Consider the following 14,554-nt stretch of genomic DNA (forward strand, 5'->3'; position numbering starts at 1 on the left):
AATAAAAAGAGCTTATTTCTAGATGTTTGTCAAGTGTTGAATAATAAAAAGTGAAGCTTATACATATGGGTTTTATTATGCGATAAGGAAAAACATGAAACTTGCAGGAAAATTGCAAATCTAAAAATTACTTCTGGGACTCAGAAAGCCATATACTATACATTCTGTCCTTTGCTGGGACCCTAGGTAATGATGTTTGTGTGCATGTATTTAGGTGAGTACAGGCAAAGAAACTAGAAAAGAGAACCACAAGAGAGAAAAAGAGGGTTTGAAGGGGACGTTGGAACTAACAAAACACATGTGACATGTAAAATGGACAGAGGACTTCTGGGGATGGCAATGTATAGGACAGAAAGGGAGATGGTAAAAAAAAAAAACAATTGGGGGAGGTGCATTGAAAGATCAGTAAAATGAAATTGTGCTTGAAATGCCATAATGATGCATAAGATATGTACTTGTTTCGGTTTGATTTTACTCAAAAAGATCTAAGGAAAGGGATATTTAAAAAAGACTCTGGAATAAATTTGAACTCTTTTTATTTATAGGATGGAAAAAATTTATAAAAACTCAAAGTGATAGGAAGAAGGCTGCTTCTCCTGATGGCTCTCCATCTGTGTTTGGACAGATAGGGAGACCCACAAAAACAACAAGTGTTGGATTTCTGTAACTCTGTCTTTCTCTTTTCATTCTTTTCAGGCTCTAACCCCAGAACAAGTGTCATTCTGCACCATACATATGCAGCAATATATGGACCCACGGGGTCGGAGCCAACCTGCTGGCTATGACTATGTTGGCTTCACCAATTCATTCTTTGGCAATTGATAAGCAGATTCTTATGCATCATAAAAGATCATAGTGTGGCAGCAAGTGATGAAGAATAAGAGGCACAAGCAAGTGTGGAAAAAAAGATGCTTCTGCTGCTGCTGCTGCTGTTGTGTGTTTGTGTGTGTATGTGTGTTTGTGTGTTACATTTATTGGAGGATTTAAAAATTTATCAAGTGTATGGTGGGGGGGCGTTAAAAAAGGCTATAGGATTAAGTAATTAGTCTCTACCTAGGATGCCAAGATTTTAATTTGTGTGTTTATATGTGTGTGTGTGTGTGTGTGTGTGTGTGTGTTCTGCACACCTTTGGGATTTTGCTGCATTCTGACTATAAAAGAAGTATTTCTTTTTAAAAGGGAAATTTAACTAAAATTATGCTTTTATATTTCGGGAACCATATTATTACTAAATATAAGCAGTTAATTATACTGTGAAGAGGTACAATAATAAAGTAGATAAGTAAAATCCAAGGTGATTTACAATTTGTAGTTTTTGGGAGAGAGTAAATTCTTACAGTTTGAGATGTTTTTAATTTTATCTTATTCTATGAAGCAAAGATACATAAAGATAACACAATACTTGTTTTCTTTTTGTCCTGTTTTGATATTTCACCATTATAGTAAATGCTTCTACCCTCCGAATAATATGATTCTGGCATATCAGGGTCCCCTCTTCTTCCCTTCTGGCATATTAGGGTCCCCTCTTATTCCCTAAATCTCTGAATACTCTCTTACATTTTAATATGATAAAATGATGCTTTATTCATTTCTATCTTCTCTGAAGTTGGTAAAATTGTTCATAATTTAAGGAAAAATCCAAAAATCTGTGGTGGTGTTATACCTAGGTGTTTTCAGGACAGGTATTTTCTTAGGTAACTTTGTTGCCTTGTGTGAAACTCAGCCTTTCATACAGATAACCTATTGCTCAGGGATCTTGCTCCTTGTTTTGTCTTAAGTCTAGTATTTTTACTTGAGTAGAAATTAACCGCTCCTCAATCTTTGAGGAAAAATTGTCACACGAGACAGTTAAAATAATTATGGCTACAAATAAAGATATTTGTAAATGATGTGTAATTTTTTTTACAACATTTACCTTAAGCCATTAACTACAGTGGAATATAAAAATCAGAACATACCCCTAAAATGTTTACCAGTGTCTAAATTAGTTATAAACAATCAAAATCTTTCCAATTGAGGGGTTATGATATAATAGACCTTCAAAAATCAGTATGAATTGAATAAAATTGTGCTATCAGCTTACCTTTCTCAGGTTACTTATACTTCCATCTCCTTGATAAGTCTGGTGGATCTAGAGCTTAGCTTTTCTAAGCCTTCATTTTTCTTCAGCTTAAGTTAATGGCTAGGATTCGTTCCTTGTCTCCTTGATCCTTATTTCTCTCTGCTGAAACTCTCTATCCTCTCTACTCATGAGGTAATATTTCTAAATCAGCCTACAGATATCTTTCTGCTGCATTTATTGTGCCCTGTCTCCTGCTCTGCAAAAGGATCATATTGAAGTGAGGTGTTCAACTGATGACCACCTTCAACAACAAAAAAAATCCCCATGCTAACACATTTCTCATTTGTAAGACTTTCATTCTCTCTCACCGACTCAGGTGGCTCTGTAACATATCCACAGTCTCTTACCACCCAGTCTCTGTTATCTTTTCTAAAGGTCCCAGTCAGTTTAGGACATGTTCCACCCATTCTTTAGGAACAAGGACACATACTAGCTTAGGCATGAAGTTGTCAGATCCTTACCCACAGTAACCTTTCCATGGACTAAAAAGCAACATCACAACATTATTAAAAGTGACACTCATTTAAAAATGACTATGACTCAAGTATATTGATAAATTCTTTATATGTGTGTAAATCCTTTTTTCATACACAAAAGTATGTAATGATAACTATTTCACAAATGAGGGCATTGAAGCTGAAAACAGCTTAAGTAACTTATCCAGCTTAGCACAGCTAGTTAGCTGAAGAGCTTGTGTTCGCACTCCTGCCAGGGGACTGAGGGAGTTCTTTATTTCTCCCTAACAACACCCAGAAGCATGTATGAAACACATGCTGTAGTTAGAAGGAACAGGCAAAATAAATAGCTCTACAGCAAACTCAGAAAGATAATAGATATGGTGAGGGATGAGGAACAAAAGCAGCAAGAGTGCTTCTGCCTGCCTTGCATCTCCGAGACTACATGCTGAGTTTCAGACCTTGGGAGAGCATTATTGATCTAATAGTCTCATTATATAATCACCTGAAAATTCTCCACAATACTCCTAGATCATCCTAGCCTTGAACTTAAAGGCTCTGAAATTCTTTCATCTTGTTTCACTCAGCTGGGAAAACAATAATTATTAAGAAAGTTCCTGTTTCTCTATTTGTTTTGATAATTGGGAGTGGTATCTATGATACAAAAGGTAAATACTAAGCTTTAGAGCTCACTGTGGGTTGAACACAGTAAAGAGAGCAGAAAATCCTGTTTCATCCTTCCAAGCATCATGGGATGAGAGGCAAAGGAGGGATGTGAGGTTTTGCTACAGCAGTTTTGCTAAAATTTTAAAATATCTAGTCTGTTGTATTAAACCTGGTCTAGGACTTGCTTATGCAGAGAAGAGTGTCTTTATCTTTTACTTAATAAACTCCCCCGGAAAGCATTTCTCAGAGCTGATTGTACAGCACGATTCCGTAGACTATAAACAATAGGATTAAGGAGAGGGGTTGCCACAGTGTAGGTGACAGCAATAAGCTGATCCCTCTCAAGAGAGTAGCTGGCTTTGGGTCTTAAGTACATGAAAGAGGCACAGCCATAGTGAATAACAACCACTGTGAGATGTGAGGCACAAGTAGAAAAAGCTTTCCTCCGCCCCTCAGCAGAAGGGATTCTCAGGATTGCTATCAGAATATAGGCATAAGAGATACTAATTAAGAAGAAAGAGACCAAGAGGACCAGCAGACTGAGGATGAGGATTCCCAGCTCACTTAGTCTTGTATCCCCACAGGCGAGGCTCAGCACTGGAGGTGTGTCACAGAAAAAGTGCTGGATTTCATGAGAGCTGCAGAATGAGAGATGAAAAATGACTAGAGTCATCCCCAGTCCAAAAAGGTATCCACTCAGGAAGGAGGTGCCAACTAGCTGGGCACAGACGGTGGGATTCATACGGCTGGCATAATGAAGTGGGGCACAGATGGCCACGTATCTGTCAAATCCCATGACAGACAGGAGAAAGCAGTTGGTACAAGCCCATGAAGCAGAGAAAAACATCTGTGTAGCACAACCCATAAAGGAGATGGCCTGTCCTCCCATAACCAGACCAGAGAGCATTCTTGGGATGATTCCCAATGTGTAACAGGTCTCGGAGAAGGAAAGGAAAGAAAGAAAGAGATACATGGGCGTGTGCAGATGGTTATCTAGCCTGATCACTATGATAATGAAGACATTGCTGGTTATAGTGACAAGATACAAAGACAAGAACAAGACAAACAGCAGAAGCTGAAGCTCCCCAAAGCTAGAGAAGCCCAAGAAGACAAAACCCCGCCAACAGGTGGCATTGTTCGCTACCATTCTGAACTATAGTCCTGGTGATTCTGTTGGTTCCTTCCACCATGGCAGTTGATGTCTAGCCTCTTTAGATGCAGGTGACATGGGTTCTCTTTTCTTTCTGCCTTTTGGAAAACATACACACAAAAGAATGTCTGATTTAGACTGCAATTAAACCTTAGAGAATTTGTGCTGTTTTAACACAAGAACTTGTAGGTTTACCCTTACATTCAGGTATGTTATAGATAGGCAAGTATTGCATAAATTCCTATATGCCTATCTACATGTAAATAATATAGGCACAAATGATTATATATATTACACACTCAAACTATGTGTTATACATCTTCTATTATTACCACACTATAAATATGTTGTACTTTTATGTAACAGATGCACATACTTTACATATATACAAGTTTGAAACCATGTGCATTATGTCTTATTCATCCTAACTTTATAGCTAAGGATATACATTTAAAGTACATTGCCTATTAAAATGTATGGTAGAAGTAGAAAGATTTGTGGATGCTTTGTAGTTAAGGCAAGAAAGGTCAGGAGATATAACTTTTTATAAGTCTAACAGAAGCAGGACTAGAAAACAGATTTGCTGTGTTATAATCTAGAATTGCTTCTTCAAAAAATGATTACTCTTTTCAGACACATGGGAAAATTATACTTAACAAGTGTAGATTAAGTATCTTGCTCAATATCAATTGATTGTATCTATACAGTCATCCCCCCTTCAAGCCATTCTATCCTTTTCAAATCCATTAGGCTGAGTGGAACTGGATTATTTTTCATGGTACCAACATGCTGAACACTGAATGAAGAATAGGGTACAGCAACAGTTGTACAACACGTATCTGTTAGACCAATGATCAGCCTTTCAACATCATTCCCTACCCCCCCTCCCCGATTTTCTATGAACCAAGGTATGAGTAAGACTAGTCACTATTGTGGGGAGAAAGGAGTCTTCACTTACATGAAGAAGATCATAGTGGGATTGAGTTCTGCATTGCGATAGTCATAACATAGGCAACCCTCAGAATAGTGCTCTGCAAGAATAAGACTTGCAGTTCATCTCAGAAGCTCCAGTTCTTCACACAGTGATGCCGAATGATACTAGGAAGTTCCCTTCCTCCACTTTAGCCACAGATGATGAACCATATCTGCTTCTCTCCAAAGAACCTCTCTCTCAGAGGATTATGCTGTCCCAGTGGGTGCTGTTTCAGAAAACATATCTAATTGTGATTTTTATTACCAGTGAGACTACTCTTCTGGGGAAAGCAGTGGAGGGAATTGTGAACAAAGAGAAGCCAAGATCATGATTCAAGCTATAACAACTTTTGTATCTAGTATATAACAGATTTATTGTTTATACATACAAAGCCTCTTTTAAAACTTGAGTCAAGGAAGATAAGGTTATATTGCATTTTGGGGGACAAGGGAACTGAATCTAGTCAAATTGATACCACTCATTCAGGATCCCATAATGAGGAATTCATGCTTGCAAATTCAAGGATAAAAATGAGAAATTTATAAAATATACTTATAATAAAACAGGATTTACATATTCTTACAGTGGACTAAGGCACTTGTTGCAACTGTTTTGTAGTATATCCAGTCTCAATGCCATTGTGAAGACTATCCTGATCTCTCTCAGGTCGATATATTCTTTTTAACCTAATCTTTCCTTTGTTCAATGTGCATCTTTCAAAAAAAATGGCATCACCTATTTTTGTCTTCTTTCTTTTTCCTACAAAGCTGAAATGTCTGTATCCAGATTTATATCCACTTCCTGCCCTTTAGAAAACATGAAACCCCTCCCAAAGTCCCCAAAGTCAGGCAAGGGTAAGCGTTGCATATGACTGACAGTTTAGATATACATGTTACTTCAGTATGTTTTTCTGTGATATAAAGCCCTACTCTAATACACTGGAAAAAAATAATGCCTGATAACATGAGATCAACACAAAAATGATTCAATTTTATTTTATGTATTGAATTTTTAATATGGATAAAATGTTTAAATCCATATTCCAGGAGCCATAATATATCTTTCCTATCCCTTCAGCAGGCACTGTATCCTGGAGACCACATTATTTTCTTGCTTACCTTGTGTTCCTCTATCCCCCTTTCTAGCAGCTTAAAATACTGAAAATTGGGCCAGGGGAAGAGCCTACACCCAAGACGCCCTCCCACACCTAGAGCCATCTTGACTTCCAGGAGGTCTGTCAAACAAGGCTCACAGGTGGGACACCGCTCACCCCAATATTTGGACTAACTGGGACCCTCATGGGGCCCAAAAGATATAGGACCTATCTTACCCACCAGAGACACATCATCCTTCCAGTCCACAACTGCATCCCAATGGAGATCAGGTGCTCCAGCCCCCATCTCTATGCCCACATGCAGAAATAGCTCAACTCCCACGAGGTCCATCAAAACTATGCTGACAGGAACAGCCTGACTGATGGAGGCCCATCATAACCAGGCTCACAAAAGGGACAGGGTTCAGTCAGAGTCAGCAAGACCTGTTAATACCTGAGATAACCAGATGGTGAGAGGCAAGTACAAGAACATAAGCTACAGAAACCAATGCCTTTTGACAACATCAAAATGCAGTTCTCCCACCACAGCAAGCCCTGGATACCCTAACATACCTGAAAATCAAGGTTCTGCCCTAAAATCCCATCTGATGAAGATGATAGAGAATCTTAATGAGGACATAAGTAACTCCCTTAAAGAAATAGAGGAGAACACAATTAAACAGGAGAAGAAATTGGACAAAACCTTCCAGGATTGAAAAATTGAAATAGAAATAATAAAGAAATCACAAAGGAAGGCAACCCTAGAGATGGAAAACCTAGGAAAAAGACCAGGAGTTAAAGATGCAAGCATAACCAACAGAATACAAAAGACAGATAGAAAATCTCAGGTATAGAAGATACCATAGAAGATATTGACACAACAGTTAAAGAACTCTAACAAAGTTCAAGAAGCTCCTAACCCAAAACATCCAGGATATTCAGGACACAATGAAAATACCAAAAATAAAAATAATAGGAATAGAAGAGAGTGAAGATTCCCAATACAAAGGGTCAGGAAATATCTTCAACAAAATCATAGAAGAAAACTTTTGTAACCTAAAGAAAGAGATAGTCATAAATATACAAGAAGCCCACAGAACACCAAATAAATTGGACCAGAAAAGAAAGTCCTCCTATCACATAATAATCAAAACAGTAATACACAGAACAAAGAAAGAATATAAAAAGAGATAAGTGAAAAAGGTCAAGTAACATATAAAGGCAGACCTATCATAATTACACCAAGCTTCTCAACAGAGACAGATCCCATGCAGACCTTAAGAGAACACAAATGCCATTCCAGGCTACTATATTCATCAAAACTCTCAAACACCATAGTCGGAGAAACCAAGATAATTCATGACAAAACCAATTTAAACAATATCTTTCCACTAATCCAACCCTATGAAGGATATTATAAGAAAACATCCAACACAAGGAGGGAAACTACACCTAAGAAAAAAAACAAGAAATTAGTCTTCTCACAAAAACCCAAAAGAAGGGAACCACACAAACTTAATACTGCCACTAACAAAACAAAACAAAAGAAAATAACAGAAACCAACAATCATTGTTTTTTAATATCTCTCAATATCAATGGACTCAATTCCCCAGTAAAAAAGACATAGACTAACATACTGGATATCTAATCAGAACCCATCATTCTGTTGCAAACAAGAAACATACATCAGTGACAAATACAGATACTACCTCAATCTTAAAGGCTGGAAAAAATTTTTCCAAGCAAATGGTCCCAAGAAACAAGCTGAAGTAACCATTCTAATATAAAATAAAATCAACTTTCAATCAAATTTATCAAACGAGGTGGAGAAGGATACATCATACTCACCAAAGGAAAAATCAACCAAAATGAACTCTCAATTCTGAACATCTATGTCCCAATGCAAGGGCATGCATATTTGTAAAAGAAACATTACTAAAGTTCAAAGCACACATTGATTCCCACATAATAATAATGGGAGACTTCAACACCCCACTATCACCAATGGATAGATCACAGAAACAGAAACTAAACAGACACAGTAAAACTAACAGAAGTTATTATCCAAATGGACTTAACGGATATCTACAGAACATTTCACCCTAAAATAAAATAATATTCCTTCTTCTCAGCACTTCATGGTACCTGCTCCAATACTGACCACATACTCATACATAAAACAAGCCTCAACAGATACAAGAAGCCTGAAATAATCCCATCCATCCTATCCAATCACCACGGACTAAGGCTGGGCTTCAATAACAACAAAACAACAGAAAGCCCACATACTCATGGAAACTGAACAACTCTCTAGTCAATGATAACTTGGTCAGGGAAGAAATAAAGAAAATAAATTAAAGACTTTTTAGAATATAATGAAAATGAAGGTACATCATACCCAAATTTATATGGAAGAATGATGAAAGCAGTACTAAGAGGACAATTCTTTGCACTGAGTTCCTTCATCAAGAAATTGGAAAGATCCTACATAAGCAACTTAACAGCACATCTGAAAGCTCTAGAACAAAAAGAGACAAACACACGCAGGAGGAGTAGACTGCAGGAAGTAATCAAACTCAGGGCTGAAATCAACCAAATAGAAACAAAGAGAATTATCTAAAAAAAAAAAAAACAAAAGCAAAAACTAAGAGCTGGTTCTTTGAGAAAATCTATAAGATAAATAAACCCTTAGATAAACTAACTAAAGGGCACCAAGACAGTATCCAATCTAAGAAAATCAGAAATGAAAAGGGAGACTTAGGGAAATTCAAAAAAATCATCCCATCCTACTACAAAAACTTATACCCAACAAAACTGGAAAAATCTAGATGAATGGAATGATTTTTCTAGACAGTAAACAGGTATCAAAGTTAAATCAGTACCAGATAAAACAGACCCATATCACCTAAGGAAATAGAAGCAGTCATTAAAAGTCTCCCAACCAAAAAAAAGAAAAAGAAAAAGAAAAGGCCAGGGCCAGATGATTTTAGTGCACAATTCTATCAGGACTTCAAAGAAGACCTAATACCAATTCTTCTCAAACTGTTCCACAAAATAGAAACAGAATACTACCTAATTCATTCTATGAAGCCACAGTTACACTGATACCTAAACCACACAAAGAGCCACCAATGGTTCTGCACATGGCCGGAAAAGCAAGGAAAGGGTAGAAGGAGTAAGGGAGGGAAAGGACAGAGTGAAGAAATTCTGCACATGGGAAGATTAAAAGGAAGAGAGAAGGAAACCACCCTTATGGATTCTGCACTTGCACCCTAGAAGAAGAGGGTGGGATGAAAAGAGAACGCAGTTTAATGAAAGGCAACTGTGCTCCAGATCTTCTCCATAAACTTGTACTGTTTGATTTCTCCACGTGTTTCCCCGCTTTGGTCTGCTGCTAGCAGAAGGACCCACATCAAAGTGTGCGTCCTTTGGTCCTTCTTAGAAGGAGTAGCAAAATACTCATGGGAGCAAATATGGAGACAAAGTGTGGGACAGAAACTGAAAAAAGGGTCATCTGGAAACTATTCCACATGGGTATCTATCCCATGTGCAGTCACCAAAGGTAGACACTGATATGGATGCCAGGAAGTGCATGCTGACAGGAGCCTGATATAGCTGTCTCCTTAGAGGTCTGCCAGAGCCTGACTTATACAGAGGCAGATGCTCACAGCTAACCATTGAACTGATCATTGGGTTCCCAATGGAGGAGTTAAGAGAAACGACTGAAGGAACTGAAGAGGTTTGTGGCCCCATGGCAAGAGCAAAAATACCAACCAACCAGAGCTCCCAGGGTCTAAACCACCAGTCTGGGAGCACATAGAGAGGGACTCATGTATATGTTAGAGAGAATGGCATTGTCGGGCATAGGTGGGAGAGGAGGTCCTTGGTCCTGTGAAGGGCAGATGGCCCAGTGTAGGGGAATTTGAGGACGGGAAGGTGGAAGTAGGTTTGAGGGTGGGAGCATATCCTCATAGAAGCACGAGGAGGGGGAATGACATAGGGGGTTCCTGGGTGGGTGAGGGGAATGGGGAAAGGGGATAACATCTGAAATGTAAATAAAATATTCAATAATAAATTTGAAAAGAAAAAAAGAAAAACATTGAAAAGTCAATCTAGTGTGAGGAGTTAGAATTGATCTAAAAAGCCAGTCTGTACTAATCCTAACAATTCATTTTCTTTTCATGGTGTTCACTGCTGAGAATTGCTTAGGTTCTTCAAAAAATAAAGATGTCCCCAATGAAAAAAACATTATTCTTAAAAAAAAATTTCTTTCAAGTTATCACTACTCCTGGTAACTTGCCATCAGTTATAAATACACAAAAGGTAAGGAAGATATGAAAACAAGTATAAAATTAATGTAAATAAAAGTTTTATGAGTATTTGCATATTGTTTTAGTTGGTGCTCTTAGAATTGTTAGTGTGCACTTTAAGCACAGTTCAGTTAAAGTTATTAATGGAATTATTTTTAGTAATATTTCCATACATGAGTCATTATAAAGAAAATAAGAGAAAGATGTATCACTGTGCATGTTGCTTTATATTAAACAATTTTCCATCACTTCAGGAGTCTTCATCCTTTTTTGTAATGTGTTCTCCTGAGTAAGCTCTACTCTCTGACTTAAAGAATGCATTTTAGAATTTCTTTGCTTTTCAAAAGTCTTATTTCTATTTATGGATACATGTATGCTTGGATGAATAGCACATATGTACAGGTACTTATAGAGGCCAAAAGAGGTCATCAGACCCTCTGGAACCATTGTGGGGGGCTGGTACCCAAACTTCTGTCCTGTATAAGAGCTGCAAGCATTCTTCAACAATGAGTCAATCCTGATCTGCACAGTTTGTTGTGCATAAAAAGAAGTGAACTTTCAAACATATTTATTTAATAATGCAAAATGCACATACTAGGCTTAATGAAGTCTTCTTGGATTACAGTTGTACACTGAAGAGACAACAGAAGAAACGGTTGCAATTTAGAGACAATATATGTTATAAAATTACCTTGACTTAAATTAATATTAATTAGTATTTTAAGTTTAAATGATGTATCCATTTTGGAATGAGTCACGATTCTCTTTATTTGTAATTATTTGTATGATGAGTAAGTATTTAACTTAATAAAGTATTATATATGGGCGTTCAAATGAATTGCATTTTGTTGTGCTATAAGTAATCTTCCAGATCTGTTCATTATCTCTCTTATGAAACATTTAAAATGAAATTATTCCCAAAGTTAGGGTGTTCATATCTAGTATTCAAAGAATTAGTGAACTAGAGGTGTTTGTTAATCTTGGAAATTGGTATTTTCTATAATGTTCAAGCTTTACTGATCTCCTGAAAATATGGCACTTATCAATTGCAAATATAATTATCTGTAGAATCCTATCTTCGCATCCAGAGTTCCTCAGGAGAAATCCATGATGCTTCAGTTTACCTTACCACTTGCATTACTTCTAGTGTAGCTGTGAAAAAAAAATTACCTGGAAGCCCTCTCCTTGCCTTTGGTATGAACATGTGATATTTTAAAAGTCTATTTATATGAGATGTTTTGAAATTTGTTCACTTAAGTATGTCGAACCATCTCTGCATTAACAAAGTAAAGCCAACTTCATTGTAGTAGATGAACTTTTTAATATATATCTGTATTCAGCTTGCAAGTGTTATATTGTGAGGTTTTTTTTTACATCTATTGTCATAGGAGAAAGTGGTCTGTAGTTTTCTTTTACTTTAATAGGTTGTATTAATTGATTTGTGGACATATATGTAGCAATGATATTTTTAAAAGAGGCCATAATTTGAGAGAGAGATGAATGAGCATGAGTAACTGGACTTTTATTTTGCTGTTTTTGTATCCCTGTCTGTATTGTGTGTTAAAGTAAACATGCATTGTGGATATTTTTTCACAAATATAAAGAGAAAGAACAGTACAAAATTGACTCTATGAAGTCAGCATTTCTTTAATACCAAAACCAGGGAAAAAAAACAACAAATGAAATTTAAAGACAAAATGTCTTAATGATGGAAAAATTCTGAAAAATAATTGACAACAAAGAAACATATTAAGCATATAGACCACAGACAAGTTCACTCTATTCCAGGAATATAATAATAGCCTAATGTATGTGACTCAGTAATGCAGGACTTGTGTTGCAGATGTATCCCCCCCCGAGCTGTTTCAAAATCATAAACTAAACAACACTAAAGAAACGTAGCAGGTTGCATTTATATATTTCTATCTTCATATGTACATATGTAACAATGAAACTAAAAAAAAAATGAGGCTGTCAATTTGACAGATAACTCAGGGTGGGAAGGGAAAAAAGATTGAGAGAGCACACATGGGAGTGGTTGAAGGAAGGAAAAAGAAGAGGGAAAGTGATATAACTATATTTCAATTAAAATTTTAAAATTTGTAAAAGAAAATATAGGTCAGCACCCATAATAAATAACAAATAGTCTCAACAGAATGCCTTCAAAAAATGAGCTGGAGAGATATCTCAGAAGTAAAGAATACTTGCTTTCATAGAGTACCTGGGTTTAGTACCCAGATCTCACAGATGTCTCACAATCATCTCTAACTCCAGTTCCTAGGCATCTGATGTTCTCTTCTGACATTGATAGACACTAAGCATGCAGTAGTGAATATATTCATATGCAGTCAAAAGATTCATACAATAAAATAAGTAAGTAATTTAAAATTATTAAAATTAGTTATAAACAAATTATAAACATAGAAAGATCACCCACTACAATCAAGATTGCTTTACTAAAGAAATATTGAGATTGTTCAACATATTTAGTTTATTACTATAATTATATCAAATAGGCTTAAAGAAGAGAATAATATTATATTAATAGATGCAGAAAGGGCCATAAAAAGATACAATGTAGATATGTAATAAAAATCATAGAGAAAATAGGGTTGAAGGAAACATATGTCAACATAAGAAAGTATATATATGAAAAACACATCAACATCATCACAAGTAGACAAAAACTTGAAGTAATCCTATTAAAATGAGAAGCAAGACAGCGCTGTCCATGGTCCATAATCCTCAATAAAGCACTTGAAGCTTTATGCACAGCAATATGATGATAGAACTTTATGGGACAAAAACTGGAAAGGAACTCAGATTACCTATTATTTGCAGAAAAGATGGAATTACATAATAAATCACACCAGAAAATTTCTAAATGTGTTCATTTTCATCAAAGTGTCAGAATACAATATCAACTTATAAAAACCAATAGCCTTACTCCAAACGAAAAACAAAAATGCCAAGAAGGATATAGCTCAGCCATGCTCATTGCTGTTCTATTCACAATGCAAGAATAGAAGTCTAGGAGTCTAGGTATCGTTAAACTAATAAACAGATGATTGAAATGGATACATATACTTTTATTTACATTAACCATTCATAGGAATTTAGTAGAGTCATACTGTTACATTTTCATGTAACTAACAAATGTTAATGCTGAATGTCCTTTCAAGGACTTACATTCTGTAACTTTTTTTTAAAGTCCTGTCACAAAGTTTGGTTTAAGGCAATGTCTTCGCCAATGAAAGTGAACTAAATGCTGATTAGTAGTATTCTGAACTTTATTTAGGCTTCCTGCCAAAACAAAATTTAGCAAGCAGCAGAAAAAAAGTTTTATGGGCATGATGAATACTACACACCTCAAACCCCCAAGGATTTGCAGAAATGTTTCAAAGGTCACATGTTACACAAAGCCCTTTAACTAATGAGAGCAAATTATAAACTTGAGAAAAAAGTTTTCTTCTTTCTCTGATGAAAGACAACAGGGATCTCCCAGGATCTTCTCACCAGAGCCACGCAAACCTCACGAGGTGAGGAACCTCAGCATTTAATAATAATCACAAAAATATCTTACAAAGGCAGACAAACAGGCTCTGCCCACTGTCATTTAGTGTTTGGGGAGGCATGAGCCCATCATACTTAATCACTTAATTTCATATCACACAACTCTTGAGCCATGGGTAGATTAAAGCTACACAAACTAGGAAAATCTTGATCTTGCTGATTGTACAAATTGAAATACAAAAGGTGTTGTCACTTTCTTAAGGTTGTTAAA

The 14,554-nt window shown here is 36.3% G+C and overlaps 2 protein-coding genes across 4 annotated transcripts in view; one reads left to right on the forward strand and one right to left on the reverse strand.

Annotated features, from left to right (window-relative positions):
- The window catches only part of Spta1 (spectrin alpha, erythrocytic 1), an 83,551-nt gene extending 82,292 nt beyond the window's left edge, over positions 1-1,259 (forward strand). For all 3 annotated transcript variants that reach the window (XM_028755238.1, XM_028755237.1, XM_028755239.1), the window contains exon 52: positions 697-1,259. In XM_028755238.1, coding sequence (XP_028611071.1) covers positions 697-822 — 126 coding nt within the window. In that variant the 3' untranslated portion in view covers positions 823-1,259. The remainder of the gene's footprint in view (positions 1-696) is intronic.
- A 2,106-nt stretch (positions 1,260-3,365) lies between these two features.
- LOC114610614 (olfactory receptor 10Z1) lies at positions 3,366-4,435 on the reverse strand. The gene has a single exon (XM_028755212.1). The coding sequence runs from the start codon at positions 4,388-4,390 to the stop codon at positions 3,449-3,451; it is 942 nt and encodes a 313-aa protein (XP_028611045.1). The 5' UTR covers positions 4,391-4,435; the 3' UTR covers positions 3,366-3,448.
- Positions 4,436-14,554: the final 10,119 nt, after the last annotated feature.

The sequence above is a fragment of the Grammomys surdaster genome, unplaced genomic scaffold, assembly GCF_004785775.1.
Source record: "Grammomys surdaster isolate TR1022 unplaced genomic scaffold, NIH_TR_1.0 126051, whole genome shotgun sequence".
NCBI lineage: Eukaryota > Metazoa > Chordata > Mammalia > Rodentia > Muridae > Grammomys > Grammomys surdaster.